This window comes from Aspergillus thermomutatus (assembly GCF_002237265.1).
Source record: "Aspergillus thermomutatus strain HMR AF 39 chromosome Unknown NODE_348, whole genome shotgun sequence".
NCBI lineage: Eukaryota > Fungi > Ascomycota > Eurotiomycetes > Eurotiales > Aspergillaceae > Aspergillus > Aspergillus thermomutatus.
In genome coordinates this window covers 1-23890 of record NW_020798398.1, presented here as the reverse complement: position 1 = coordinate 23890, position 23890 = coordinate 1, and the positions used below count along the sequence as shown (strand labels likewise).

At 55.1% G+C, this 23890-nt stretch overlaps 11 protein-coding genes across 11 annotated transcripts; 5 read left to right on the top strand and 6 right to left on the bottom strand.

Moving 5' to 3' along the window:
- Window positions 1-968: 968 nt before the first annotated feature.
- On the top strand, window positions 969-1994 carry CDV56_103238 (putative short-chain dehydrogenase/reductase; the record flags this gene model as incomplete). The annotated part of the gene is made up of 1 exon (XM_026756857.1): window positions 969-1994. One exon carries the CDS (start codon window positions 969-971, stop codon window positions 1992-1994), a length of 1026 nt encoding a protein of 341 aa, XP_026610182.1.
- A 597-nt stretch (window positions 1995-2591) lies between these two features.
- Window positions 2592-4510, bottom strand: CDV56_102946 (phosphotransferase family protein; the record flags this gene model as incomplete). Its single annotated transcript, XM_026756565.1, has 4 exons — window positions 2592-3496; window positions 3563-3937; window positions 3991-4384; window positions 4457-4510. 4 exons carry the CDS (start codon window positions 4508-4510, stop codon window positions 2592-2594), a joined length of 1728 nt encoding a protein of 575 aa, XP_026610181.1.
- Window positions 4511-6608: 2098 nt separating this feature from the next.
- Window positions 6609-7987, top strand: CDV56_102498 (putative integral membrane protein; the record flags this gene model as incomplete). The annotated part of the gene is made up of 5 exons (XM_026756117.1): window positions 6609-6761; window positions 6814-6918; window positions 6969-7366; window positions 7429-7493; window positions 7542-7987. The coding sequence occupies 5 exons, from the start codon at window positions 6609-6611 to the stop codon at window positions 7985-7987; spliced, it is 1167 nt and encodes a 388-aa protein (XP_026610180.1).
- A 102-nt stretch (window positions 7988-8089) lies between these two features.
- Window positions 8090-9691, bottom strand: CDV56_102280 (putative alpha/beta hydrolase; the record flags this gene model as incomplete). The annotated part of the gene is made up of 1 exon (XM_026755899.1): window positions 8090-9691. One exon carries the CDS (start codon window positions 9689-9691, stop codon window positions 8090-8092), a length of 1602 nt encoding a protein of 533 aa, XP_026610179.1.
- A 613-nt stretch (window positions 9692-10304) lies between these two features.
- CDV56_102018 (lactonase family protein) lies at window positions 10305-11554 on the bottom strand (the record flags this gene model as incomplete). The annotated part of the gene is made up of 4 exons (XM_026755637.1): window positions 10305-10663; window positions 10722-11198; window positions 11257-11365; window positions 11411-11554. The coding sequence occupies 4 exons, from the start codon at window positions 11552-11554 to the stop codon at window positions 10305-10307; spliced, it is 1089 nt and encodes a 362-aa protein (XP_026610178.1).
- A 491-nt stretch (window positions 11555-12045) lies between these two features.
- Window positions 12046-12660, top strand: CDV56_101877 (carboxymuconolactone decarboxylase family protein; the record flags this gene model as incomplete). The annotated part of the gene is made up of 1 exon (XM_026755496.1): window positions 12046-12660. The coding sequence occupies one exon, from the start codon at window positions 12046-12048 to the stop codon at window positions 12658-12660; it is 615 nt and encodes a 204-aa protein (XP_026610177.1).
- Window positions 12661-12749: 89 nt separating this feature from the next.
- Window positions 12750-14144, bottom strand: egl2 (putative endoglucanase; the record flags this gene model as incomplete). The annotated part of the gene is made up of 5 exons (XM_026755291.1): window positions 12750-13495; window positions 13545-13642; window positions 13689-13753; window positions 13799-14010; window positions 14063-14144. 5 exons carry the CDS (start codon window positions 14142-14144, stop codon window positions 12750-12752), a joined length of 1203 nt encoding a protein of 400 aa, XP_026610176.1.
- A 1237-nt stretch (window positions 14145-15381) lies between these two features.
- On the bottom strand, window positions 15382-16989 carry cbhB (putative 1,4-beta-D-glucan-cellobiohydrolyase; the record flags this gene model as incomplete). Its single annotated transcript, XM_026754876.1, has 1 exon — window positions 15382-16989. The coding sequence occupies one exon, from the start codon at window positions 16987-16989 to the stop codon at window positions 15382-15384; it is 1608 nt and encodes a 535-aa protein (XP_026610175.1).
- A 2811-nt stretch (window positions 16990-19800) lies between these two features.
- CDV56_100682 (formyltetrahydrofolate deformylase) lies at window positions 19801-20679 on the top strand (the record flags this gene model as incomplete). The annotated part of the gene is made up of 1 exon (XM_026754301.1): window positions 19801-20679. One exon carries the CDS (start codon window positions 19801-19803, stop codon window positions 20677-20679), a length of 879 nt encoding a protein of 292 aa, XP_026610174.1.
- Window positions 20680-21075: 396 nt separating this feature from the next.
- CDV56_100524 (DUF3237 domain-containing protein) lies at window positions 21076-21651 on the top strand (the record flags this gene model as incomplete). The annotated part of the gene is made up of 3 exons (XM_026754143.1): window positions 21076-21248; window positions 21300-21380; window positions 21435-21651. The coding sequence occupies 3 exons, from the start codon at window positions 21076-21078 to the stop codon at window positions 21649-21651; spliced, it is 471 nt and encodes a 156-aa protein (XP_026610173.1).
- Window positions 21652-21691: 40 nt separating this feature from the next.
- CDV56_100071 (Zn(II)2Cys6 transcription factor) lies at window positions 21692-23667 on the bottom strand (the record flags this gene model as incomplete). The annotated part of the gene is made up of 4 exons (XM_026753690.1): window positions 21692-22126; window positions 22179-22482; window positions 22533-23423; window positions 23478-23667. Coding segments are annotated over 4 exons (1820 nt in total), but the record flags the coding sequence as incomplete, so codon positions are not given.
- Between the last annotated feature and the right edge of the window lie 223 nt (window positions 23668-23890).

Here is a 23890-nt window from a genome sequence, read left to right as displayed (position 1 = left end):
ACATACAACAGCGGGGATTCGCTGGTGGTCACCCACCCAACTACTAACCGGCCGGCGTGTGGCTTAAGTACGGCTGAGCGGACGGGAAGCCCTGTTTTCCACACCCTATGGTCGTATGTGCTCATCTCTTTCAGCCTTTGATATATGACCAGAGTTCTTGCAGAATTCCAAGGTTGTAAATTGTTGGAATAAGATACCACTATGATTATGGATATGAAACCCTAGACTGACGAGTACATCGTCCGGACGCCTTTTTGGCCTAGTGGTATTATTATTTAATATAAATCTATCACACAGCCTTCCATGAAAGACGACTGCGAACCGTTCCCCTCATCTCCTCAACTCCCCTCTGATTCCGAGTCTTGGAATGACACCGTGAATCCCTGGACGGGGTCAGCTTAGAGGACATACAGACTTGGAGTGAGGAGTCTTGAGGCGGGGGTCTACCAGATGCCAACCAAAGCTTGACTCCGTTGGATTTGGATACGGATCACCTCAACTCTGGTACTAGCCTACTCAGTAGATATCTAGCATTGGCCTGTATTGATGACAAGGTTTATTGTGGATTCTGCGCTCCGGTCATTGTCTACTTTCCCACCTAAATTCGATCATACCAGAATCCAGATCAGAACATACAACGCCCAGGTATTCCCAGTCTGACGGGAACACGGTCGTGGTTGACAGGGTTAGTATTATTACTAGGTAGGATTAATAATCCCTTGGAGATGATAAAGCCCAATAGCCAGATTCCCGTCCCAGAAGGGGATAGCTAGCCTATTTAAAGAGGGGTTTAATGAGAAATCATCATTCCCTACATCCCGATCCTGGATTGCTCCAAGATAAAAACTATGACTGGAGAACAGACGAATGCAGCTTCTCCTCAAGTTCTATCAACAATTCAGAAGCAACCAGTCTCGTCACAACACCCCGTGTGCTGAATATCGCATCAAAAGAACAAACCCAGCAAAATGCTTATCTCTCGCAACCCATTCCAGCTCTCGGGCCGTTACGCCGACAGGAACAAGTGGGAAGTGCTGAACGGGCCGGGTGATTCTCGGGCTACAGGCGAACAGATCATTCACGACGAAGGCCTGGTCAATGCTTGGGGGGACAGAGTCGTTCTAATCACGGGTGTTTCATCCGGCATCGGAGTCGAGACTGCACGGGTAATGGCCCTAACAGGGGCAACTGTCTACGGCACCGCTCGGAATATCGAAAAGGCAAAGGAGGCGTTGGGGTCTCTACTGGATACAGGCCGTGTGCATCTGCTGTACATGGACCAGACAGATTTCTCCAGTGTGCGGGCCTGCGCGGACAGCTTGCGCAAGCAAAGCAACAAGCTCAATGTGATGATCAACAACGCCGCGGTGATGAACACCCCGGAGGGCCGCACCAAGGACGGCTTCGAGCTACAGTTTGGGACAAACCATCTCTCCCATTTCCTGCTCTTCTGGTGTCTGAAGGACCTCCTCCTGCAGAGTTCAACGCCTAGCTTCCACTCCCGCGTGGTGAATGTCGCCTCCGCAGGCCATCGCTATGGGCCAGTTCAGCTGGATAACATTAACTTTAAAGGGAACTATAATGGTTGGTTGGCATATGGGTCAAGTAAGACAGCCAACATTTACATGGCCACCCAGATCGAACGGTTATATGGATCCCAGGGTCTCCATGGATACAGTGTGCATCCCGGGGCATTTGTCAGCCCGAACCTCCAAAAGCACTCGCAGGCGGAGGTGGATGCCATCCTGAATGATGAGAAGGCGCGCAAGTATATGACCAGTCTGGCACAGGCCTGTGCGACCTCCATTTACGGTGCTACATCCAGTGAGCTGGAGGGCCGGGGTGGGTTGTACTTGGAAGGGGCGTCAGTTGCGGTGCATGCCTGCCCGCCTGATGGAGACGCCCTGGAGTATGGCTATGGCAGTTGGGCGTTCGACAAGGAAAAGGAAGAAAGGCTGTGGGAGCTGAGCAAGCAATGGGCCAAAGTGGGATAGAACCATTGACGGAACTGGAGAGACAAGATGTATATATGTTTGCTCTCTGGCTGATTAGGCTCTCGTTGGCTATGTGACCCACTGTGTAGACACGTCTACGTCTGCTTTTTCTCCTAGCAACTCGTCTAGATAGTCTTCATTCTCTCTAGACTCGCTCATCCTCCCGCATTGATACTACAGTCGTTGTGAGATTCATGCTTGTGTCCATTACCAAAAGCTGAGATGTTCTGGAGCAAAGAGCTCCAGGCTGAGAGCCTTAGCTTTCTCACCACACAGTCAACTGCTAGAAGTTGGCTCTAGTGACAATACTACTATCACGCTCCGCCTCCCACCAAGGGCGAGTTGCGCCACGCCTCGAGACCATGTTTAATGGGTCTGGCCAGGGACCGACGTTCATCTTTCAACACTAGTAGCAAGGATGGAATAACTGATGATTGAGCAATCCTTACTCTTTACCTAGGCCAGAAAAACCTGTTTAACATTGGTGCTGCTGCATATAGACTGATCAGAATACCATGAGCGGGCAACCCGCTTAAGAACAGAACATATGGCAGTCAGCGGTTGATACAAGGCCTAAGGCTAAGGCTAAGGCTAAGGCTACCCCCTATCCCGAAAAAACCACTGCCTCTTCGCATCCTCCTCCGACATGCGCTTCTGCATCTTCGTCTCCACAAACCGCCGGTACAACTTCTCATGCCTGGCCTGGATCGCCTCAAAGTCCGCCCCGGACGGCACCCACCCGCCGTCGTTCGAGCGCAGCAGCTGGTGCGTATGCTCCCGCAGCTTCAGCCAGTCGTCGTACTCGGCCATCTGCTGCTCGTGCCTTGCCACCTCGGCCGCCGTGAACCGGTACGGACACGCCTCGCCGACGCGCAGGTGGGCCCAGTGCTGCGAGAGCCGGAGCAGGGAGTCGCGGAGGGGGAGGATGCCGTCCCGGTAGGTGAAGGGGCAGGAGGTGAAGAGGCGGCGGATGGCGACGTCCGGCTCGGTGAGGGCGAGGTAGGACTCGAGATGGGATTTGAGGAGGGCGGCCTCGTAGCATTTGGCGCGCAGGGCCTCGTCCTGCACTTTTGCCGTGGTGGCGTCGGCGTCGGTGTCGGTGTCGGCTGTGTTGTAGGAGGGGGCGAGCTCCGGGTTGCTGGTGCCGGGTTGGTAGCCTTCCGGTGGGGAGAGGAAGAGCGGCCAGCGGACCTGGGTGAAGCGGGGGAGGATGCAGGTGAATTGCCAGTCGATGACGCCCACGATGACGGTGGGATCCTCGGTGGAGACGAAGATGTTGCCCGGGTGGAAGTCCGGGTGGCAGAGGACCGGCTCGGCGTGGCGGCAGATGGGCGCGGACCGGGCGAGGATGGGCATCACCTGGAGCACGGTCTCGAGGACGTCGAGATGTTCCTCGGGCGTGCCGTAGTGCGGGCCCCGGCCCGCGTAGGAGGTCTTGTGGTTTTTTACCTGGCAGATGCCCTGGTGGACGAGATCTCTGCCGAGGTCGGCGAGGGTCCGCCCTATCCTCGCGTCCGAACGTCAGTATGCGCGATCAGATTAGCAGAGACAGAGTCCAGGGGTCTTACAGGGACCGGAGTACTTTGCATAGGCGTCTGGGTCAGCTGCGAACCCGCCGGGCCAGGACCCGTGGTACATCGGGCCAAGGCAGTACGTCTCGTCCACGTCGATTGTGCGGGTGGGGTGTTTCAGCGCCGGGGGCAGGGCGTTGCGCAGGTACAGGGCGCCGTAGCCGGGGAACTTGTTGGCTGCCAGCTTGCTTTCCAGAAAGGCAAAGTTGCGGATCAGCTTCACGCGGTCGTGTTCGGCCAGGTGGTCCCACACCTTGGTGAGCTGCTGGCCGACGCTCGGCTCCAGGACGATGTATTCGGAACGGACGGGGTTCGAATCGTCCGCGCACCACGCGAGAACGTCCGAGACGGGCGTGGACGAGTGAGATTTGACTGCGACAGTCAGCAGATCCCCAGTGACACTGGGACGAGACTAGGATACCTACCAAACTTCAAGACAGCCACCTCCGACGCGGTCCCGTACCATCGAGGCACGATATTCCGACACGGCACCTTTGCCAGAATCTTTGTCCCATTCTCTGCGGTCATCAGCAGCGCCTTGTTGTACCCGCCCTCCTTCTTCTCGAGTTTGGTGATGGGTGAGCCGGCCACGCGAGGCAGCGAGGAGACCATCCTGCATAGTTCCTGGATGTCAAAGGGCGAGTACCGCTTGGCGAGCTCGTATCCCTCGTTGACGAGGAACCGGCCCCTGTTGTACGCGAACAAATCCTCTTCGGTCGCCGGTTTGCCTGCATCTTGTGAGCGTTGTCCGAGATGTGTGTCGGTAACATACCGTTCGCATAGAGGGATACTCGCCGACACCGACAGGAGGGTGAAAATCTGAATCCAAGGGGAAAGCAGCGGTTAGGGCCTATTCTGCCCATTCTGAAGCTGTGATCTTTCGTCCGTTACTTCCTGCTGCAACGACATGATGGTCGGTTGGGATAGGTCGACCGACGACGTCATGGTTGTGACAGCATCACGACATCTGACGGTGACTGACGAGTTTCCCATCGCCGAGAGGGGATGGCGTTCATGTGTTCTCGATGTCTCTGAGGTATGTCCATGCAGAATTCAGATCATTTCCGACGTATAAGCCCGACAACCAAGTTCATCTTCTGCAATATAACCCAACGCGACCGTGGCTCTGTCTCTAAATCAGGCTCGTGTGTAATCACACCTCAAGACGGCGACAGAAGAAGTCGAAGTTTGAGCGATCGGTCAATGTCGCCTTTCTTCAAAGCCAGAGATGAAGATCAAAGATGGTCGAACAGGGATCATAACCTGTATCGAGTGAAGAACAATACGCACAGTCAGATTGCTGCTGGACAGTCGTTCCAGAACCAATCTGCAGCTCTCCTCGTCCGGGTTCTGGCCTTGCAGATCAATAGTCTCAAATTAGGACCAAGAGAGCAGGGGACGGCATCAGCACCATTGAATCCTTGAGCAATCTGATCGGACTCACGATCGTCTCTGAGCATTGGGATAGTGAACCGTCAAACACAAGAAAAGAAGTGAAGTTTCACCTTTCTCAACCCTAAATGGGTAAAAGAAGCGCAGCGAAAGGAGCCAGAGGGGGGAATACGAGGACTCCATCGGCATCAGGAGAACCCGGCGTGGATCGTATTATCTACCCCAACACCATCTGAACTGGTTGAAATTGAAATAGTCTTGATTGCCTCGAGCATGATACCGAGGCATAAGCCTGAGACAGCCAGACTGGCCTGACTCGTTGATCGAGTCCATCCCCGGATATGGAACAGCAACGAAGTCCCGAACGCCAGAGTTCTAACGGTCGACTCCTGTCCTGTCAGTCAAGTGTCAATTAACAAAGCTATTATGATCCACTAAGCCCAGTGTAGACAATGATTGACAAGTTCCGCTGGGCCAACGGTGTCCCGGAATGACGATCAGCGGCGCGTTAGAGAATGAAACACGAGGAGCTAACTGCTAACAGTAACATGATGACGAGGAATAATAATGACAATATAAAGATGGAGAATTGAAGGATCGATATGCTCTAATCTCGTTTGCTGCAGGAAATGGAATCCCAGTACATGGGATCAGACTCTTGGAAATGGATCCTGCAGGATCACGGTTCCTGATTTTAGTCTACAATTTACATAGGCAGACTGCAGTCTTGGCCTCTTGGGAGCATCTGCAAGTGTCCATGATTCCATGTCTCGAGCCATGACTCGCGCGCAGTCGAGACTCAGGACTGACACGCAGGGTGGAGTTTTAGGGGGAGCCCGTCGTTTGCCAAGTGGATATCCCACAATGAGGGCTATTGATATTCGATACTGCAGCACAGAAGATGACTACTCCCTACGCTCTACAGACTACAGCCTGCAGACTGCAGACTCTAAATAGGGAGACCTGTCAAAAGGTCATTGACTTTTGGCAGTTATAGCAGACGATCTATCAGATGCTTTCATTTCTCTAGTCCCCGCTTCAAGCGTCAAAGAGTAGACTAGAAAACCGTTAACAAGTCTGGTTCGTCGGCTGAAACTGCCCAGTGACACTAAAGAAGTTAACTTGCTGCATATTGGGTAAAGGCGGCTGTCTCACATCCAAGTAATGCCATTGCTATCCGTGCATAAACAATCCATGTCCTGTCGATTCTAGAACCGAAGAAAAGTGTTTAGAGATCAACCTGCCAACGCTCAGGCCTGTGGCTCTCGACGCAGTACAGCCAAGAGCCAAGGCTGCTTCAGACGGAAACCTCTACCGAGGTCTCTGTAGGATTCGTAGGCTGTGGACTGTCCATCGCTGGATCTCTGCACGGAGGAGACCGACCAAAGCGGACTAGGCTGGAGAAAACTGGAGTGTGGCTGTCTCGCCAACGCCGCTAACACTGCTGCTAAAAGTGCTAGAACCCAAGGAGGCCTCGATCGGCGTTGAAGGTTCCAAATGGGAGGCAATTCTCCTTATTCAGTCTCCTCGGTGGAGTGGGACTGGTCCTTTTGTCTGGTCAACCCAAATCGAAACTCACATCCAGAGTATATATGACAGACTGCCCTCTCCACTCCTCCCCATCATCATCAACCATGCCTTGACGTCCAGCATGGGCACTAAAGATGACCGCAGTGTCGAGGTCAAAGCGGTTGCGGCCGTGTTCATGGCGGTGGCCTCGGTAACGGTGATTCTGCGCTGCTACGTCCGATTGTTCGTCGTCAAGGCGTTTGGCTGGGACGATGGCGCCATGGTTATTGCGATGGTATTCCCATCGATAATTGAATTCCTGCGCGAAATTGCTGATCGATCCTTAGTTGTGGTATCTGATGTTCTCCAGCTGTATGATCGGGGGTGCTCTCTACGGCACCGGGAAGAGATTCCACGACTTGACGGCCCATCAGCGCGTCACGGCCATGGAGGTATCTCTCTGTTTCCCTCCTCTGGCAGAGAGAAACACTAATCGTGCTAGTACTGGTGGCTCTGCGAAATCGCCTACTGCTTCGCCTCCGTCGGCTGCAAGGTCTCCGTCTGCATCTTCCTGCGCCGCATCACCGTCCAACGCCTGCACATCTGGATCCTCTACACGGTCATCGCCCTCACCGTCATCGCCGGGCTGGCCTTTATGCTCATCATGCTCCTGCAATGCAAGCCCCTCGAGTACTTCTGGACCCGCACCGCGTTCGACGCCTCCATCCACGGCTCCTGCATCAGCATCCACATCGTCATCGCCATGACCTACGTCTACAGCGCCGTGGCCGCCCTGTGCGACTTCACCGTCGGCATCCTCCCCATCTTCATGGTGCGCAAGCTGCACATGCGCCGCCAGACCAAGATCGCCGTCATCGGCATTCTGAGCATGGCCTGCATGTATGTCCACTGCACACCTGCCCTGCCCTGACCGGGCGCAAACTGACAGAATGCAATTGCAGTGCCTCCTCCGCCGTCATCATCCGTATCCCCTGGGTCAAGACCTTTGCCGACTACGACTTCCTCTGTAAGTCTCCACTCCTACTATTCATACCAGACGCTGACTCGGCTGCAGATGCCACCGTCGATATCGCCCTCTGGTCCAACATCGAGGTCGGCCTGGGTATCTCCGCCGGCAGCCTGGCCACCCTGCGCCCCCTGCTGCGCTTGATCCGCGGCTCGAGCACCACCGACGACTACATGTCGCCCATGCCCGGCCAGTCGGCCTCGCGCCGCCTCGGCCCCAGCCGGGACCGCCCCATGCCCTTGGGGTCCCTGGATACCGACGCCCCGGGCCGCTTCCGCCCGGATAAACTGGCGACGACCGTGACGACCGTGCATGCGCCGGAGAGTCCGTGGGGCGGATCGAGCGAGAACAGTAGCGAGGAGCGGCTGAATGCCCATCGGCCGGGGGTGCCGGGTGTCGCGGACGGCGGGGACATGAGGCTGGGCATCCACCGCACGTTTGAGGTGACGCAGACCTCGGAGGCCAAGTCAGCCAGTGTGAGGGAACACGTATAGTAATGTAATAATGATGTGATTACACAATAGACGTTCCATATTTCATTTCATTCCATTCTATACATAAGTTCATGCTAGACTAAGTATGCCGAGGGCTACAAATTAACCATGCAAGAAGCGATTGACAACCTCGGTAAAGGCCCGCGGCTGCTCGACCATCGGCAGATGACCCGCCTTGGGGATGATCTTCAACTCCGCACCGCCCCTCAGGTCGCGGGCCATCTGCAGCATCGTCCGCGGAAGAACGCCGTCGCCCTCGCCCGCCACAAACAGACCCGGCACGCGGGCATCCGCCATCCGCTCCCGCACATCGTACGCGCACAGCGCCTGCATGCCCTTCTGGAACCCCTCCAGGCTGTTGTTGCGCACCACCTCCTTGACCCGCGCCGCGACCGCCGGTTGCGTCTCGTACGACTCGGCCACGAACCACCGGCGCGTGGTCGCCTCCGCCAGCTGCTCGCCGATGATGGGTTCCTGCGTGCTGGGCGACACGGCCCCCTCGCGCTGCGCCAGCGCGTGGCGGTCGGTCCACGCCTGGCGGTTCGATTCCGGGGCGGCGCTGTTGGTGTCGCAGGCGATGAACCGCGCCACGCGCGCGGGGTACCGGAGCGCGGTGTTCAGCACCGTGACGCCGCCCAGGCTGACCCCGATGAGGGTCGCCTGCGGGATGCGGAGCGCATCCAGCAGAGCGATGATGTCCGAGGCCAGGACGTCGATGGTGATGGGGGTCTCGCCGCAGTCGCGGAGGCGGCCGCGCGTCAGGTAGCGCAGGATCCGGTAGTTCTGGTTCGTCGGGTCGGACAGGAAGGCGTCGACGAACCCGTCCCAGATGGTCCAGTCGACCAGGATGGAGTTGCTGAGCACGAGGACCGGGGCGGTGGGGTCCGGGCTGCCCTCCAGCCGGTACGGGAGGGAGACCCCGTCCGTGGTTGTTACGAATGATTCGACTGCCGGGCGCGTGGGCGAGGGATACGTGCGGGTCCGGTTGTCATTGGAGTGCCAGGGCCCGACGACGTCCTTGGAGGCCAGGGAGGAGAGCTCGCGCGGGGCCGGCCCAAATGTGTAGGCCCACTCGTAGACCCGCCGTTTCTTGCTGATGGCCATCTCGCTGATCCGCTTGCCCCAGGGGGTGTTCTTCGCAGCATTGTGCTCGGGGCCTTCGAGTCCATTCTGTGCGGCGTACTCGTACAGAGAAAGGAACTCCCGAGGGGCGTTGGGGTCGATGGCCGCGGTCACGAAGCGGCGGGAGCGACGCCAGCCAGGCACGCGGGCGAGCATCTCGAAGTGCTCCTCGCGGTACCAGCGGTGGAGCTCGTCTTCTTGGTCGGCGGGGACGACAACGGACACTGCAACGAGCACGGAGCCAGCGGCGGCGGCGTCGGTTTCGTCCTCGAGTGGACGGTAGTCGGCGGCTTTTTGATCGTCCACAAGGTCGTAGAGTCGGCGATCAACGGCAATTTGGGCCATGGTGGCTTTCTCGCGCGGGGTCTTGATGCCGTCGCCTCGGAGGGCCAGGTAAGTCTCGCGGGTCAGCTCGACCATGTCGGTGATATCGTACAGAGCAAGCCATTCCGGCTCGAGGCCGTCGGTGGCTCTGTAGCGGAAGCCATTGGTGACAAAGGGCAAGCGAAGGCGCAAAGGACCGTGTTCTGTGTTGTACCAGTCGTGGAACTGGGCCGCCGGCAGAGACGGGCGGGGTTGCATTGTGACGTAGAGCAGGCCGGGGGTTGCCATTGCTGTATGAGTAATTGATGATGATGATAACAATCAATGAGTAATTGATGATGATAACAATCCAATGAGTAATTGAGGATGACGAACAAGATCAAGTATGTTTATTTGCAGATTCTACCCCAGACCTCCGGAAAAGCATTCGAGGCCGATATCGACTGCCGACCGGAGGCCCGAACTCTGACAATGCCGATGGTTAGTCATCTATCCTTGTCAATAGACTATAGAATGTCATAGTCGAAAGTGAAGATGCAGAGATTGATTGATCTATGATGGCTTGGACTTGAATCAAGGCTTAATCAGATTGGTCAAATGCCAAAGCGTCGTCCGCTGGTCGCCGTGGGATGAGCACCGCGGAGGCACGGAAGGTTATACCTGTTCAATCATAGTGATGGAACTGGGAGGGGATGCTATTTGATGAAGGTATTTCCATTATCTCTGCCTGCGATACGATGGATGAAGAAGATGGAGATTGAATCCTCCAGACGAGGAGGAAAAGAAGTCGAAATCAACACCAGCCACGTGACAGTCATCATCACCAGCCATTACGCCATGTACCAGGCTCTATTCATTCTCTACATCTACATTAATCATACCAAACGGCATTCATTCCGAATCCCTTCTCGGGAATATCCAGCCTAGCCACCCGGGCCAGCGTCTCATCCTTGAAGCGATAGATCTCCACGAACCCGTCCTGGTCGTCGCACAGGGCCAACCATTCATCGCTAAAGTCGCAGGGGCTGACCGCGTTGGAGTGACCGCCGCTGTTGGAGGTGGGGTGGATGAACAGCTGTCGTTCAATGTTGCCGGTGGGACCCAGCTTGAAGGCCGTGATGTAGCCGGTCCAGGGGCGGCCGTAGGTTCCGCGAGTCGTTGCGAACAGGTACTCGCCGCTGTGCGTGGTGAAGCAGACATCACCGCGGTATTTGTTCGTGGGAGGGACGCCTATCTCATCAGTTTCTGGCCTCATTCATCGACCAAGGACCAAAAGAAAAGGACATACCCTTGGGGAGCAATGGGTAGGTGATGTGAGTAAAGACAGGCACCTTGCGCCTCTCGTCAATCACATACACAGCCAGGCGGTTGCCCGCCTCCATCAGCGCGTACAGATACTTGCCGCTGGGGTGGATGTCGACCCAACGGGGGTGGTCATCCGGCGAAGGAGCCTCGAGGCAATCGACGAGGGTCAGCTCGCCGGTCTCGGCATCCTTGCGATGGGTCCAGATCTTGTTGGCCTGCAGATCGGCCGAGTAGAGGTAGGTTTCTGTGGGGTCGAAGACCATGCCATGGATGCCTGTGTTCTCCTGGTACTCGTAGTTCTGGATGTTCTTGACCAGCCGGCCGTCGGAGGAGTCGACGGAGAAGACGTTGCCGTAGCCGGCGTAGTTGTAAAAGGGCGCGCCGTAGACGTTGTAGGGGGGTTTGTGAGCGGCCAGGACGAAGATGGCGCGGGTGTTGGTCTCGCTACTGGGGGCCAGAGCTGTGCAAGTTAGCACCACTGCACTAACATCTAGTGCGAACATAGAATTGGTGCATACGGTGGCCAGCCAGAGGATGGGACGCTTGATGTACAATGTCTGTTGGGCTGTTGATGGCGAAGCTGTTCCATTTTTTCATGGCAGCTCCGTAGAGCGTTTTCTTGTCATGCTGGATAACATTAGTGACTGTCAGTCTTCGAGGTAGGGTACATACTGAAATCGTCAACCAGGAGATGGGCTCCTCTGCTGGAATTTCTGTCTTCTTGACCAATTCCAAGGTCAAGGCCTCGTCGTCGAATGCGACGGTGTACAGACGGCCTGGCGGCGTCCACGTGCCTATCACCAAGTGATGCTTCATTCTGCTAATGACAATTAGGGGCAAGGGACGAGAGGAGATCAATATCAATTTCAAAGCACTCATAATCCATGAGCCTTAGTTCATCCGACTCCATTCCGGACGCAAAACGCGGGGATCCATCATCCGGCATCGAGTGGCGGCAGTCCTTCTATGCCTGAGGCAGCAAGCGGCACTGCACTCCGCATGCATCCTCAGAATACAATACAATTTGTTAGCAGAAACCTCAATCAAAAACGGAATGGAGTCATTGATCTTCTCAAAGTGTTTCAATCCGGGTTGCTCACACGCGACTCAAGTCTCAGCAGTAGTGCAAAGGAAGAGACAATAGCCGCGGGTAAACTCAATTCCGCCTCCTTCATACCATAGTAAATGTACTCCAACTTTATTCCCCCAGATCCTCTCACACAACACAACAACACAACACATTCCCCCATCGATCACCAGGAACTGAACTCTATCAAAATATCATTATCAACTTCAACTTCACCAAAATGCGTCTCCCTTATGCCTCCTCCTCCCCACCCCCCGACGCCGACCCCTCCACCGCCGAAATCTACGCCCGCATCGCCGCCCGCAGACACCCACGCCCGCTCATCCCCCTCGATCTCTCGCTACTGCATTCCCCCCCCGTCGCAGACGGCTGGAACAGCTTCCTCGGCGCGATCCGCACGCGCACGGTCCTCCCCGGCGCCCTCCTCGAGCTGGCCGTCTGCCGCGTGGCGGTCCTCAACGGCGCCGTGTACGAGTGGAACGCGCATGCGCCGCTGGCGCTGAAGGACGGGGTGAAGGCGGACGAGCTGCGGGCGGTGCGCGAGGTGGAGGCGACGGTTACCGAGGGGGGCAGGGAGGCGCTGGGGCGGAGTGTGCTGAGTGAGGTGCAGAGGGCGGTGGTGCGGTATACGGATGAGATGACGCTGAGGGTGCGGGTTGAGGAGGAGACGTTTGAGGCGCTGAAGGCTGGTGGGCTGAGCGAGAGGGAGATTGTGGAGCTGACGACTGGGGTGGCGGGGTATAACTGTGTGAGTCGGGTGTTGGTTGCGTTGGATGTTGGCGAGAATAATGGGAAGGAGATGAAGAGTGTGGAGGAGCTGGTTGCTTCGAAGTAGGGAATACAATGGGTCTACGGCTTGAAGTAGAAAGAAGTGGTTATTCGATTACAATGTGAGCTACTGTGCTATGCTATGGATGATGCTAGCTACAGGCATTGAGAGTAGTAGTCGTTCTGCTTCTGGCAGGTGTATGGGCTGGCGCAGGTGGTCGGGCCAGACCATCCGATTCCACCACACTGGCCCCAGTGTTGTGCGACTCCGGTTGCTGTGGCCGTGGCCGTGGTGGTCGTTGTCGTCGCCTTGGTGGTGGTGGATGTCGCCGTCGTCTTCGTTGAAGTGCTGGTGGTCGAGCCACCCGAACCATTGGCAAAGTACGGCTTCAACAGCGAGAGGTAGTTCAGATAGCCAGTGCCCGATGGCGGCTCCATGCTGAAGATGTAATCCGCCCACCAGGGGCCGGCCGCCCACCATTCAGCGCCCATCCACACATCCGAGTTGGCCGACATGTAGTCCAGCATGCCCGTGACAGCGGTCTGACACACGCTGTTGGCGCCACCAGCAAACTCGCCCAGGAAACCCTTCTTGCCATTACTCTTCAGCCACTGCGTGGCGGACTGCACGCGCTCCTGGCCGATGGTGGAGCTCACGCAGGTGGCCGAGGTGCCGGACCCATCCGAGTCGAGATACTGATGCATCTCGTAGACGATCTTATCCTGAGGGTCGGTGAGGGCCTTGAGGTTGTCGTTGACGGTGGTCCAGGTCCAGGCCCCCGACCACGAGTTGCCCTCGACGAAAATGTACTGCGAGGTGGCGCCGGCAGCACGGATGGCGTCGATGGCGGCCTGGTTGAGGTTGAGGACGAGCGTCTGGTCCATGTCATGGTACTCGTTGTCTGTCACCGTCAGCTTTCTTTCGTTTCAAGGTCGATAATCGAAGCATACTGGTGTCGAAAATGACATGGTCGTTGGACGCGAACTGAGTCGCCACGGTCTTCCAGAACGCGGCAAAGTCATCGGTCGAGGAGATGATGTTGCCGTAGCTGTCTTGTCAGCAGCGCTCTATCAAGAGGACAGAAAGAAACCCACTATCTCCCATAGTTGTGCGGGTCAATCACCGCATACGCTCCCAGACTCGTGATCGCATTGACAGTCTAGCCTTGTCAGCGACGCCTCTCAACACCCGACCAGCAACCAACCGCCTTGAGATCACTCATGTACGTCGCATCAGGAGTACCCGTCATCTGGTTCGGGATCAATCTCTCCATCCGGAAGGCAACACGGAAGATGTTCATGCCCGCATCATGCAGAGTCTTGATAGTCGACGCACTGGGCCAGATATAATCCGTCCCCAGCACGCCAGGAAGATGGGTCTCGCCAAACTCGGCGCCAGACTCGTTCGAACCGAACCCTACACCATCAGCCCCGTCACCATGTCGCAGGAGAAAGAGAGAAGCACATACAAACAAACCCAGAAGCTCGCTTCGCATTCGGCGCCGCCAAAGCGAGGGGGAGAAGCGCGCAAACAACAGTAGCAGCCTTCATTGCTCGTGTCCTGCGTATACTTAAGCTATACACCGAAAAGACAAGTACATTGGAAACTCATCCCATGAAGCTATTTATACACTTCCCTGCCAAAACAACCAGGTACCACGACGGCCCCTCGGACCGCACCCCGAAACTTACTTCGCATTCTGCACGCAAATGCCATCCCAAACCGGAACGGAGCTCGCCAGGCGGCCTAACCGATTCGTCACGGCACTTTGAGGCAGCAATCTCAAGGAACGGAATAAATTGCATGGCGGGTACCCTGCAGGGTCAAAAGATCAGCCACCGTTTTGATTAGTTCGAAGCGAAAACGAAAACGACGGAATGGGGTCCTACCCCAACTCCCAACTCATTTCTCTGCCAGGTATCTCGTCCTTGTTGAGTGTGACTGACCGTGGGAGGATATCCGGATCGCTAGCTAAGCTTGAACTGACCAGTGACCAGTGACAGTGACAGTGATCAATGCGGTATATGAAAGGGACGATCGTTTGGGGTATATTAATGAGCAGATTATGAAGTTAATTACAGGCCCTTTGCGCAGAAACCAATTTCTGGTATTCAGGCTAAACCCCGTCTACTTCCTCAATATCCGTACCCCGTCGTCCATGTGGATACGGATGGAATACGAAGCGAAGCAATGAATCTGCGGGGGTGGCTGCGGATACCCCGAAGGCATTTCCGGTTTTGCGGAGTATTATTATTAACTTGATTTGACTGGATCACTTTATAGTACTTTGACAATGGTTTCTGTCATGTCTTAAGGGTATGTTCGAGTAAGTGTGCAAAGGGGACTTGGTCTTATGCTATGAATCCCTGTGTCTCGGCCTGCTGTACCCCAGAAACCGGGAAAGTGACCCCGGAGAAAAGGATATGCAGCCGCAGGGAATAATATGGATGCCTTGCAGACACCAGGATCACTACTACTCCGTACGACAAACAGGCTGGGACAATGACCAGGTAAGCGCTAAACTAGCAGGGTCATGGCTTGCATTAGTTGGCTCGAAAGGGCAAGTTCTTCAGTTCTTGCCCAATCACCTGGAAGGAATATAGATTGAATGCAGACAGGCGAGTATTAAGGGTCAGCCGAGGCTTAGGCTAGTATGCACACCTTGCAGAAAGGGAAAATGGAAGGTGGAAGAAGTCAATTCACTTCAAATTGGTCAATAAACTACTAAGACATTTTCCTGCTCAAGCGTCAAACCAAGCTCCTCCCGAAATTGTCAATGTCAACTATCTACAGGCACTGAGAGTAGTAGTCATTCTGCTTCTGGCAAGTATACGGGCTGGCGCAGACTGTGGGTCCAGTCCATCCAACTCCACCGCACTGAGCCCAGTGCTGAGCGACGCCGGTGCCGGTGGTGCTACCGCCAGTGGTCGTGGTGGTGGTGGCCTTGGTAGTGGTCGTGGTAGCCTTGGTGGTGGTGGTGGTGGTCGAGCCGCCGGAGCCGCTGTTGAAGGTAGAGCCGATGGGCCCGACCTTGATGTTGGAGTAGACGACATAGGCGTTGGGGTTGTTGGACTCAACGTCGGAGGGGACGCCAGAGGAGATGTCGCAAGTACCACGGGCGACACCGGGAGTGGTGGAGGAGCCGGTGGTAGGGTAGTTGCTGTCGAGCCAGAGCATGTTGGCCGAGTGGTCATCCCACAGGGACATGACGAGGACCATGCCCTGGGCGAGGGCGGCGCCCATGCCCTCCAGACCGCCGTGCTTGGAGAAGACGTCGGTGTCGCCGAACAGACTCTTCTGGGCGGTACAGTAGTCGCTGGTGATGGAGTTGCCGCCGACGCCGGACCAGGTCGACTCGGAGTTGGGGATCACCTTGCCGTTCTGCACGTAGAAGCGCTTGATCTCCTTGAGGGTGCCGGTGGCGGTGCCGTCGTTGGTGATGAACTGGGTGACCACGGTCATCTTGCTCTTGGTGTCGACAGTCAAGCCAGGACCATAAAAGGTCTTATTGCCCTGGCGGAAGGAGTTGAAATCGCATCCATCGGGGTCGCAGGTGCCGCCGTAGCGGTCGCTGCTGTAGGTGCCACCGCAAGCATCGCCAGTGCACATCACCTGGCCGGGAGTGTCGCAAGGGTGAGGGGTGTAGGCAGTGGAGATGCTGTTGGCCTCCCAGATGTCCATCTCCGCGCAGCAAGAGCCGTGGTTGCCCGTACCCGCATTGGCATCATTAGAGGAGGGAGTCCAGCCCTCGACGTTGGCCTGACCGTTGATGAACTTGAGGTCGCGAGGGCACTGAGAGTCACAGTAACCGGTACCGTACTTGGCACCGGCCTTGTTGGCTGGGTACTTGGACATGCCACCGTCAGCGTCCATGGCGACGAAATACAGAGCGCCGTTGAGACCGCAGGGGAGGTTGGAGACATCCACATCAAAAGTGAACTCCTGGTTCAGCAGCTTGAACATCTCGTAGGTGGAGTCATCCTTCATCATGTACAGACGGGAGCCAATGTTCTTCTGCTGGCTGGTGGTGACGAAGTTGAGGCGGAGGGAGTCGCCGCTGGCAGTCACCCCATAGGTGGAGGCGTAGTTGGCACCCTCGAGGGCGCAGTTGGACGCGCACGTCACATCGTCCGGGCAGAGGCTTGTATCCCAGGTGTTGCCGGTGTAGCAGTTGGTGTAGCCACCGACGTTGTGCACCCAACGCCAGTTGGCGTCGATGACAACCTTGCCGTTGTTGGTGGTGCAAGTGCCGCCGGCAGTGCAGGTCTGCCAGGTCATGGAGGGATGCACTTCCGCCTGGGAAGTGCCGACCTGCTGAGCCTGACCAGAGCCCAGAAGGGCGGCCAGGATGAGCGCACTCTTGTACATGCGGTAGGAGAAGGTGGAGGCCAACATGGTGATTGGATTGTCCGAGGATTGACTGGTCAAGGGAGTGAATGAGAATGGAGGATGATGAGGATGAGGATGAAGACGAGGTGTCGGCAGAGACAGGCCTGCTTTATAACTTCTAAGCGTGACAGCAAGTTGGAGAGACTCAACATACTCATCTAGTAGACGTGCAATTCATCGAAGGCTGCTGGCAGTCTGTTCAGCATCATTGTTGACGGCTTTGCGGACCGTATGCCGTTGTCGCCCCATGGGGAAGTGCATGAGTCCCCACGTGAAGAGATGAAGAAGTTACAGAGCTTAGTTAGCTAGTGGAAGCGAGATGAGATGAGCTGACTTTAGCCTTTGGGTACCTAGACTAGCAGCTAGTCGGTGCGGTGCCTTGACTGATCAGGAATCGGCTAAATAGCCGTGCAAGTACTGCAAGTACTTGCCAAGTAACATCAGCGTTTATGCAGCGATACACTAGTTAGTGTCTTTCTTGTCCTTGAGTGTGACGCTGACTGCAGGGCATCCCCGTTGTTCCTCGGCATTTGGGCGGCTGATACCGTTTTGATTAATTAACTGCACTACGCCACAGATCCTGCAATCATATCGTGGCCAGATATTAATTCGTTCCGTCAGCTGTTAGTCTCTAAGCCAGTATTCTCCTCTGTCCTTCGAATGATTTCTGCCCAAGTCCAGAATACCAAATACTTCTCCTGTTTCCTAATCGGGGAGCCCCGGCCACTTGACTTGACCGTACGGAGACCCATACCACATGCCTCCTCATCTGCCATATTCTCTCTCTTAATCTAATTCTGTCATCTGACCGGATGGACAGGTCCTGAATTTGATGAGATTCTCATAAATCAGTCACTATTGTTCGGTGTTCGATAGTATCCGCACTATACATGACTGTTTCATCAACCCAGTCCAGCAACCCCAGCCAATCGATCATACCAATTAATGTCGGGGAATAATATCTATAGTTCATACTTGACATTTATCCTGCATACGGACATCCAGTCAAACGCACAGTGGACAGACCCTGAACCCAACCCTCATTCGTTTCGACTAATCGATCCATGAACCCCGCTAAAAGCAAGACTGCGACAGTGGCTGGTTCCCTCGACAGCTCATTCTTCGCGAGTCAACCACCAGTCTAGTCCATTCTGACCTGCCTTAGCGTCCAGGGAGTGAGATCCTGGACTCATCTGACCTGAAATTCTCCAGTCCATCAACCAGTCTACTCCGCAGTCCGCCCCCGCTACTGTCAGTACCCCAGCGCCAACGTTGCAGAGTAGAACACGGCTCCCCTCTATATTGCTTGCTGCACTTACTGCTCCTGAATCACGGCGTAATATTCCCTTCTCATTTCTAGTTTTTCCTTCAATCGGCCTGTTTCCTGCTCAATACTTCGAACTGTGTGTCACTCACGCAGTCATCGATGACCGAAATCCCCGAGACACGACGCCTCGTTCATCCGACACTGACATCGAAGTACTCTGTAGCAGTGTGGCCTGAAAGTACATGGTAACCCCGCAGTGGCAACTGGCAAGTCCAGAAATTAAGCTCGATCACCCTGTTTCAGGTGGGCAGACTGGGAATGGTCGATACGAGAGGGGTAACGCTCTAACTGGTGAACTGCAGGAGCTAAATACAAGCCCCGACTCTAGCCTGGAGTTGTCGGCTCTTCTAACCTAAATCCCGAAAGGTCACTCTGGCGTCTCTTGTCGTCCGGGTAAGGGGTTGTGCTTCGGTGAGAAATGTAGGTATGCTTGGATCCTGACTGTAGACACTGCAGACTCGGACTCCAGAGCCGGTGGACCCTGCAGTGGCTACTCACGGTATTTGCGACAGGCATTCTGTCTGCAAATGCGGGGACTCGCTTACGTTGAAGATGGCTGATGGGAAGAATCTGGAGAAGACGGAGGATCCGACCGAATCTGCCGAATTAGGAAATGTCAGTAGAGAGTGCTGCTTGTAGAACGAGGTGAAGCGGTCCTGCAGATTCATGGATTACGCAGCAGAATCTGTATCATATGGTATTCATTGACTCTAATCTAGTATGTGTAGGAGCAAGACGAGTCGATTTGAATGTAGCTTATTGCTTGTGATCATCTTCGGTATTTCCGTATGATATAAGTCCTTTAATGACCTAGGCCGGAACTTTTATCTCATTAGCTTTAGTAGATGAGTGATGCTCTAGTTCTGTCAATTGGATAATATTACAATTGCCCAGTATCCTCTATATCAATGACAAGGATCTTATCCCCGTAATGTTCTCTTAGAAAAGATCAAGCAGGAATAGACTCCAGACCACGAATGGATCTCTTCTACAGACTACTATAACAGGACATTGAGAAGATATAGACATAAATTGTTCTACATGTAATGAATACTGCTACCTCATATGATCTGCAGTATCCCCTTCTCAAGATGCTGATATGGTCAAAGTAATGAAGGCAGCCTGAGTAACTTGTGAGACTCCTTACTGGTAGATATGTCTGAGTCGAATTCCGCATACTCCATATGATTCCATTTTATGGCTGATGATACCACCAACCCCTCATAAGCTTTCTTATGAGCATTGTATCCATGACCTTTACTGCTAAGTCCATTGTCAATGATGCTGTCGATCAGCAATGATAGCATCACTGCATATGATGATATGATCAACCCTAATCTTATCGATCAGCCCCACCTTAGTCAGCGCCGAAAACGGCGCGGGGTTTTCTTCCCTTTTGTTGCTTAAATTCCCACATCGATCTGATCTGCCCATCCCACCCCGGTAGTCGCCATCTGCAGTCTACTGTCCCCTCCCCTCGATTCAACATCATGGACAGCTTCATCCTCACCATCTCCTGCCCGGACCGCCCGGGCATCGTCCACGCCGTGACCGCCTTCCTGGTCCAGCGCAACCTCAACATCGTGGACTCCTCGCAATTCGGCGATCCCACCTCGAAGCGCTTCTTCATGCGCATGCACTTCGCCGCCTCCGCCTCCTCCACCGAGGCAACAGCCGAGCCCCCCAAGCTGACCGTCGACGAGCTGCGCGCCGCCTTCGAACCAACCGCCAAGTCCCTCGCCATGGACTTCGAGATCCACCCGGCCTCCCAGAAGCCCCGCGTGCTGATCATGGTCTCCAAGATCGGCCACTGCCTCAACGACCTGCTCTTCCGGCAATCCACCGGCCAGCTAGCCATCGAGGTGCCCCTGATCGTCTCCAACCACCCGGATTTCGCGCCCCTCGCCGCAACCTACAACGTGCCCTTCCTGCACCTGCCCGTGACCGCAGACACAAAGCAGCAGCAGGAGACGCGCGTGCTGGAGCTGGTCCGCGAGTACCAGATCGACCTGGTCGTGCTGGCGCGGTACATGCAGGTGCTGTCGCCGATGCTGTGCGAGGCCATGTCCGGCCGCATCATCAACATCCACCACAGTTTTCTGCCGAGTTTCAAGGGCGCGAGGCCCTACCACCAGGCGTACGACCGGGGCGTCAAGATCATCGGCGCCACGGCGCATTTTGTGACGAGTGATCTGGACGAGGGCCCCATCATCGAGCAGAATGTTGTGCGGGTGAACCATGCGATGAGTCCCAAGGAGTTGACGCATGCGGGTAGCAATGTGGAGAGTAATGTGCTGGCGACGGCGGTCAAGTATGTCACTGAGCGGCGGGTTTTGCTTAATGGGCACAAGACTGTGGTTTTCAACTAGGCCTGTCCCTACATGGCTTGTGGATTCTGGGTTTTGTTTGCATAGTCGGCGAATTGCCAGGTGGTAGCGCTAAAAGTCAATCAATCGGTTATACAGGATTTAGATCCTCGGTGACAACTATAGCAAATACAGTATATGCTGATAGATATACGTCTCGTACTATCCATGTAAACAAATCATGTCATATACTAATGATGTCATACATCACTTCCTCATCTTCAGACATCCGAGGCTACCGATATACCGATATATATACATTCATACAAAGTAAGCGTCCATGGATAAAACATCATCCATGTGGAACTGACCCCTCCTCCACATTCCCCTCTTCAACCATCACCACTGATTTCATCTCAACCCTCAGCTGCACAATTACAGCTACTCGCAACACTCAATATGGAACCCATCTCTCCCCCACCAACCCTCACCCACCTCTTCACCCTCCGCTGCGCCGTCGCCCCGCCCCTGGAAATCGGCCACGGGCCATACGGCCGCCGCCGAATCCTCTCGGGGACGGTCAGGGGCAAATACCTGAACGGGGAGGTCGTCCCGGGAGGAGCGGATTTCATGTATGGTTTGCACCGTTAGTGTTGAATAAGACGATGTTGATGGATGTGTAGGTTGGTGGAAGAAGACCAGACGACGCACGTGAATACGAATTACGTGATTAAGAGTGAGGATGGGGCATATATATACATCCGGTAGGATTCACACAGATACCGACGCCGCGGATGAGAGCATACTGATGAGCACAGGACGGAGGGAACGCGGTCTGGTCCGCCCGAGGTGCTGCGTGCGCTGATGGAAGGCGATGGGGTCGATCCCGACTCGTACTGGTTCCACTTGCACATCAAGCTGGAGACGGGCCATGAGAAGTACAGGTGGATGAACAATAGGGTGATTGTGGGCAGGGCGACGCGGGCAAAGGGCGAGGTTGCGTATGATGCGTATTTTCTCGAGAATGCTTCCTGAGCCTAAATATAGAGCTATAACTCATGATACCGAGGTTCGCCTATTGGTATAGATGACGTCGTAGAACGTCCGCCAAATCCACCGGCTGCCCGCTCATCTCCTGGCGAGCTAGTACGTCGTCCGCGATCTCGTTCGCCCAAATGTACTCCGAGTGGTACTCGCGGAGCTCGCTGAGGCGCTGCCGAAGCCAGTCGCGCGCCACCAGGTCCTCCGTCTCGATGACTGCCATGAGCATCGGCCAATGCAGACGGCGCAACAGTCGGGGGTCGGCAACACACTGCTTCTGGGAAATCTCGAGAATGGTGGTCAGAGCCTGGCGGTGCAGGGCGGTTGCGGGGACCGTGGAGTAGAGTAGTCGCCGGTGGAAAAGGAGCTGAGCGTAAAAGGTGGCGACCGCCATGTTGATGGTGTTGAGGGTGCGACGTGGGGAAGTCGCACCGGCGAATTTGGCCGTGATGAACAGATCCGAGTATTTCTATGCCATCAGTATTGGACATTGCGAAGCGGACGGACGATGGGATGCATACCTCCCGGATGGCCATCATTTCACTGAAAAGAGACTTGGCATCCTTGAAACCTGTCTGATCGACCAGTACCTGCCAGGTTTTATGCCGTAAACACATGCCTTCATGCAACAGCTCCAGCGCCCGGTAATTCTCCATATCATCGGACACTTCCTGGTCAGGATACTGTTTGCCCCAGAAGCAGCGACCCCAGAGACGCGCACAGCGATGTAGTCGGTCCGGATGAAGAGCCGGGTTACCCGATCGCAGGACATAATCAAACAGAGATCCGCTCAGACCGACTGATCGACTATTCACGTCGATGTACCTGAGCGATCAGCACCGGTCCTTCCATTGCGAAAAGTCTCCAAAACTTACAACATCCACAGCAAGAACTGCTCCGGAATAAAAGACACCCTGAACGGCTCCTCTGGCTGCTCCGCGTCCATGGATAGTAGTACATCGTTTACATCCTTGATCTGAAACAGCTCTGGATGCGACTCGAGCAGCGATCTCACCCCCTGGAGATGCAACTGTAGATGTCTCGAGCAGTGTCCAAATTGCCACTCGTACGTCACCATCAGAAACATGGTCGCAAGGATCATCTCCAGTTCAGCCTGAGACACCTCTCGGTTAGGTGTTTCCAGCAGCTGTCGGAACTCCTTGACGGCCAGCCCATAATGATATCGCGCATGATCTTCCGCGGTCGGTCTGCCGGGAGACCGTACCACCAGCCCACTGCGGTGCATGTCACTTGCCGACAAGGCCAGAATCATGCGCATGATCACCTTGTTCGACGCAGCAGGTCCCTGATATAGATAGCAAAAGGCACTCCATTGCCAAGCCTTCATATAGTAGAAAACCACCGACGACGACGGAAAGTACTGAAAGTATTTTTGGTCATGCTCGGAGAGGACAAGCGAGTTGGAGCAGGCCAAGTCGGACACGGACAGCGAGGGATACAGGGGGAGAAACGACCAGGCGGTTTGTAGCGAGGGTCCAGTGTTCAAATCCGTAGAAGGCCCTGGCGGCTGATGCCACAGTGTCGCCAGAGTATTCGAATAAGCCGCAGGAATGATCCCAGGACTGTAGGTAGCCGGAGAAGGCGGGTCGGCGCGAGGTTGCGCCGGTTGGAGATGTCGCACGGCGGCCGTAGCTCTGCTGCCTCGTTTGACGGGGACCCCCCACTCGCAGCTGAGCCGCAGGTTGAAGCAGCGTTTGCAGACGGGGCGCTCTTCACCGCATTTCACTTTTCGCCGGCGACAGGTGCTGCAGCCTGCGATGGTCAACAGAGACGAATCTCACGAGAAGATGAGGACAAACCATTTTTCGAGCGAGGGGCGTTCCGTCCCGACATGGATAGAGTCGCCCGCTCTGAAATTGTCGGTCAGCCGGTAGGCATGAGCGTGGAATGATGATAATGACTCGAGAGGAGAAGGAATACGTATCTTGAAGTCGAAGAGAAGAAGTCGATAAGCGGCAAATCTTCGGATGTGAGCAGAGGCATCGGGAGCTGAGTCAGCAGAGTGTATATTAACTTAACTAACTAACTAACGTAATCCACAAGCGAGCGGGCCACCTCCCACATCTTTTCGGTCGCGGATGAAATATGAAGGCAATTTACAACTCATGTATCTATGCTCATAGCAAAAAAATTAATTCCTTTTACGACTGGGACACTGTGTCCTTCTATGCCCTAAAATATGACAGTCACTGCAACGTGGTGGCGCCCGTGT